Source organism: Alligator sinensis, unplaced genomic scaffold (genome assembly GCF_000455745.1).
Source record: "Alligator sinensis unplaced genomic scaffold, ASM45574v1 scaffold74_2, whole genome shotgun sequence".
In the NCBI taxonomy this organism is placed as follows: Eukaryota; Metazoa; Chordata; order Crocodylia; family Alligatoridae; genus Alligator; species Alligator sinensis.
In genome coordinates this window covers 2,429,868-2,435,388 of record NW_005841931.1, presented here as the reverse complement: position 1 = coordinate 2,435,388, position 5,521 = coordinate 2,429,868, and the positions used below count along the sequence as shown (strand labels likewise).

The 5,521-nt window shown below is 40.6% G+C and overlaps 1 protein-coding gene across 1 annotated transcript in view; it reads left to right on the top strand.

Annotated features, from left to right (window-relative positions):
* The first annotated feature begins 4,249 nt into the window (after nucleotides 1-4,249).
* TMEM213 (transmembrane protein 213) overlaps nucleotides 4,250-5,521 on the top strand; it is a 5,114-nt gene continuing 3,842 nt past the window's right edge. The window contains exon 1 of the mRNA XM_006019532.2: nucleotides 4,250-4,483. Coding sequence (XP_006019594.2) covers nucleotides 4,399-4,483 — 85 coding nt within the window. The 5' untranslated portion in view covers nucleotides 4,250-4,398. The remainder of the gene's footprint in view (nucleotides 4,484-5,521) is intronic.

Genomic DNA, 5,521 nt, shown 5'->3' with positions numbered 1-5,521 from the left:
AAGAAAACCTCAGCACAAACTGAGACCAATTAACTGGGGCCAGGTACTGACCTACTGAAAGACAAGGTATTGCTTCTCCCTTTTCAAACAGTACTTTGAGAAGATAGTATTGGTCAAAGAGTTCAGTGCCATCCAAAGAGGTTGCTAGACATGAGTATAATCCTAGAGAATGAAAACAATCATTCATTTATTGGCTGAGGTGTATCAATGCCATAAAATATCTCCTAAGTCTGAGGCTTAACCGCAGTTCATCCTTTCTCAAAATAAGGCTGCGGTGTACTATTAGTTTAATGCTACCTGGTTTTTCTTCTAGCTTCTTTGGACAAATGATAAGCCTCTTCTCTGTTTATCCAGGGTGTTTTCAGGACCAGACCTAGAACTACAGTGAAAAGCTATTGTGACGCATAGCTGAAAGAGTGGGGGAAGGGGCATGGCATGTCCAGATGTATGGACCTCCCTAGCTCAGCATGGCTAAGATCCCTGATTTGCTAAAGAAGACTGACTCCAACTAGTTGACCAGTGAATATGGAATGAAGTAAATGCCATTTGTATTACTTCCATGGACTGATGATAGACGTCGAAAGGGCAATCTACTTCATTACATCGGTAGTTTGCATGGAGAACATTATTAAAAAAAGAGTGTTATCCAAGATTAAATTACCACTGTGGGTGACCAGACAATGGAATAAACTCCATTCCAGAAAGCACCTGCCTCCCCCAACACCGCCATCACCTTAAGTAACTAGCCAGGCGGAGTGTTTGGTGATTCTACTTACTCCTGTATCTTGGAGTCAGTGTCTCGTTGTCTGTGTGCAGCAGCTCTGCCAGATGGAACTGGAGAGACTTTCCCTGATTAAGCCAGAAAGACCTGCGTACAACGTATCCTAACAGCACCTAAATAAATAAGCCTTCTTTACACCAAAGCTGCTCATTGCAATAGCAGAACAAAGGCCACAACTCAGGTGGGCTGGAAGTGCTAGAAACAGTTATTGAAGACAAAGTACTTTGTTCAAAAAGGGAATTTGTATTGCTTTAGCTATTTTAGGTTATGGAATGCCATGTACGCTACTCCCTCATCCTATTACTTCACCAGGGTTACAGCAGAGATTAGCTTCAGATGAGACTGCAAAAAAATAATCATACACCAAGGGTCACAACGGCAGTTGGGCTATGAAGAGCAGTAAGAGAGAAACTGAAACCCAGGAGGCAGCTTTTACCACAGACATTTCAATGTCAGGTAGTATGAAGCAAAAATCACTAAAAGAGTACAAAATCCCACTTTTGACATTTTCAGGAAAAAGTGCCTAACAGGGCTGTGGGAGGATGGCACAGAGCCCCAGGAATAATTGAGGAAGCTCCATCAATGGAAAATAAGCTGGGCAGGGCATTTGGAAATACATGTTAGCTGAGCTTGATGTTAGGCCTCCCTGGGATGGTAAGAAAGGATGAATTTCTTAAGGTCTCCCAAGCTAGGGCTTGCTTGATGATCAGAAGACTCCAGCTCAGAACAAAGAAACTAGTGAACAACCTAGAACTGGGAGCTGCCTAAAAGGAATAAGTGGCCAGGAATTGATTAATGGATACACCCTATATTTTCTATGTTGGGTAGCTCATCAAAACGTATCCAACCAGGTATCATCCTGGTTGACTTGGAAGTTGACAAAATAATCTAAGAATGTAGAAAATAGATCCAAATGGTAATACACTAAACAGTAAGAGAAAGAAATAGTAAGGATGTGTGTACATGTGTTAATCTGGCTGGTTCAAGGAATTATATATATATAGCTATATATAGAGATATATAATTCCTTGAACCAGCCAGATATATGTATATATGTTTAAGTATGCTTTCAGGGGACATTTGGATTTGTGTACCCTGATATTTGGCCCCTCTTTCACTTGGCTTAATCAACCATCCTACAGTGAATACAGGCTAACTGGTTTATACTTATAGTTGAACCTGCTGCAATAGGGAGCTGGAAGAAGTGTCCCTGGAAACTGGAATAATATGGAGAAGAAAAATCTAAGGTAGACAACAGACAAGATGGCCTACATTCTTTCCCATTTATAATTTCTCTAATTCAGAAACTAGCCTTTCCCCTCCAGATACTGAAGTTCAAATATTGGAATAGATCAAAACTAAGAAACTAGTTCAGAGAGTCTCCTAATGCAATTCAGCATGATGAGAGGCCTCTGCTAAAGAGAGAGGCAGCACTGAAATATCAAAATGTTACAGGTAAGGTGTGAAATAAATTCCAGTTATGTGCGAGGAGAACTTTTAGCAGGGCTGGCTGATGCTGTATGATAGCTGAGCTCATTAGACAAGTGCTTAATTTTAACCCTGATCCAAAACCTATTGAAGTCAAAGGGAGTCTGTCCATTGATTTCAATGGATTTAGGATCAGGCACATCATGGGCATCACAATTAAACGAATAAAGTAAAGGAATAAATCTTCTTGCACATAAAATACTCTTTAGCTGTGCAAATAGCCTGAAGGCAGATAGTCTCTCTTAGAGTTAGAAATTGTTAAATATAACCAGACGCATACTGTTTGGATAATGGTTAGAATTTTAAAGGTGTTTTATCACAGGGCACATTTTTTTTTCACTAAGCAACCATGGAGTTATTTTTACTTTTTCCTCCCAAACATTTCTATTATACATTGAGCATTTATGTTGCTCATGGTTGCAGAATTAATTACAAGACCAACTTCCAGCAGAAACCAAAGATAAGAAATTTAAAGAGAGAAGGGTGAAGGAAGGCAGAGGACTTTCTTCTCAGTAAACTGTTTCTGTTCTTGAGATAACATGGTGCTCACGTTAAAGCACACATTTCAGAAAATAAAGGAAAGCCCTCAATATGAAAATTACTAATAGCTAAAAGGATTCTGTAGGTCAATTTTAAAAGGCATAAGATGCCTGCCTGGGGAACAAAGAAACTTTTTAAGAACAGCCAGTCCTGCAAGGGTTTATTTATTTAAAGATTCCTGTGTGACAGAGTTTGATCATACATCCAGATCTACTGTTAAGCAACACATCACTATCCACAAGTGCTTCAGTGTCAACAGAAGGAACGTGCAGGGTACACAGATGGATGGCTCCAGCAAGAACAGCCCATAACAGACTGGCTCTGGGCAGTGGCAACTTCATCAGGTGCCAAGAATGAACTGCATCAGGTGCAAAGAGTGAACAAGCAAAAACATAAAACAAAAGGCAAGACCTGGTAGATAACTGTAAACATGCCCATTTCAGCTGTTTGTCTTTATATTCACCTACACATGCTGAGTTTTCTTCCTATGGGGAAACTTTGAATCAATTGATTTCATCATGGAAAGTATGGATCTCCAGTACCAGGTATTTTTAAGGGGATTAGTAGAGAGATACGGAGCCTTTCATTGCCAGTATAGAATTGGTGGTGGTCATTTCAGCACAGATGAAACCACATCTTTCTTGGCATGGGACTTTCACCTTAGCTAAGAGGCAAAAACTGAATGTCTGTGGACAATTAAACTCCCCGCTCACTCCTTCAGGTTCGAAGGTACTTTGGCACTTTGGCCAATTGGCACTTCGTGGACTCTGTAAGAAAAATGCCCAAGAAGGTCTGCACAACTCTAGAACTCTTGGTTCGGAGATGATACCTTTCATTAGACCAACTAAGCAATTGCAAAAAACAAAAAAACAAAAAAATACCTTTGTTTGCAAGCTTTTGGGCACACGTGCCCTTTCTCAGGCTCAGGGAAAATTAAAGATGGTAAAAAGTCCCCATAGGCAGAAAATAAACTTCATTTTGCACAAAGGAAGCTGAAGGCGGATCTCTGTTCCGCTGGGTCCAAAGGTATGGGCCTACAGCCTGAATTACTCTCTGATGCATAGAAAAGGTTGTGCAGAAGAAGGTTAAAAACACAACTGCTAGGTGATATAGGGGAGACTGGCAAGTGTGCGGGGTCATCCAGGTGTTAGATCAAAACGGATGATAGATTTCCCCGCTGAACCTCTATTTCCTTCCAAGTCCCTCTAATCTTGCTAAGAACAAGAGCAGACCAAGGGCTATTGCTGGAGGGACTGATCTGATCCCCATGCACTGGCCTGGTCTCTAACTACAGTAGATTCTGCAAAGAAAATGGAACCTGACCTTCAGGAAACCTCTACCAGCTACACTGTTTGTAAATTAACTAACCCTGAGGGCTGCCAACAGGCCGGTTTTTGTTTTGGGTAAAGGCTTTCTCTTTCATTGTACAATGTATGATAGGAAAGTTCAAGGTGTACTGGCAGCCAGAGTTTGCTCCACCCTTTCCACTGGTCACTGGGCTTGACAATTGTATCCAGGACCTGCAGAATCATCTCCAAAAGGTGCTAGCGACTGCAAAGCAAATTCAGACTCGGATCTAAACTCCCAGCATGAAACACTTCGCTAGAGCATTTTGTACTACCACCACCACCCTCATCTTGCTTTTGACCATTCTCTGGAGTTCTTATTCAGCAGGTAATTTCTTTATTCTTCTAATTAGATTCTCACACTCTGCCCATCAGTGTTGTATCCAAACATCTTGTGCCTCACTATATAGATGATTAATAGACTGAACAAGGTGTTTGTTCTTTACACAAGAAACAAGGTGGGCCACTGTCTCTTATCTAGGATGTTTAAGGAGGTGGCATTAGGTTAGAGTTAGAAAGAAAATGATGATGTAGAGCTACTGATCACATTTTCCTGAAGAGTTGGTTTTGCAGGTATTTACCATACTTTAGCAATCTCACAAAGCAGACTGTTCATTGAGCTTCAGTTTGCTCCATAGAGTATTAAGTACTGGAGGCAGCTAAAGGGCAAGCATCTGCTTTCCATACTCAACTTCCTGGGGTAAGCGACCACTTTAAAATATCTGTACAATTTGATCCATTTTTTTAAAGGGCACCTATTCCTGGCAACAAATTTTGCTCCTCCTCTAAGTGGAGGAGATGCTTTGAACTCATGAGCAAATGTTTTCCTGTCTTAATATCACCCGCATTTTTTACATATTTTTTTAAAGATGGGTCACCAAACCTGTTTTACAGTGTATGGTTTTCTGGTAGCTGGCAAAGTTACGACAGCGGCTTGCATTGCTACAGCGCCTTTCTTCTAAAATTGCTTACTTAATTCTAGAAGCATTAATTTAATGAGGCCTTATGACATTTCTGTCAGGTTTCACAGATGGAAAAACTAAGCACAAATCAGTACTATGACTTCTGCAAGATCATTCACCCTTTTTGGCAAAAATGGGAAGGGGAACTAGAAATACTACTAGTCTCCATCTCTAATTCACACTGTATTTCTTTCTTCTAAAATTGCTTACTTAATTCTAGAAGCATTAATTTAATGAGGCCTTATGACATTTCTGTCAGGTTTCACAGATGGAAAAACTAAGCACAAATCAGTACTATGACTTCTGCAAGATCATTCACCCTTTTTGGCAAAAATGGGAAGGGGAACTAGAAATACTACTAGTCTCCATCTCTAATTCACACTGTATTTGGGGGGGGGGGGGGG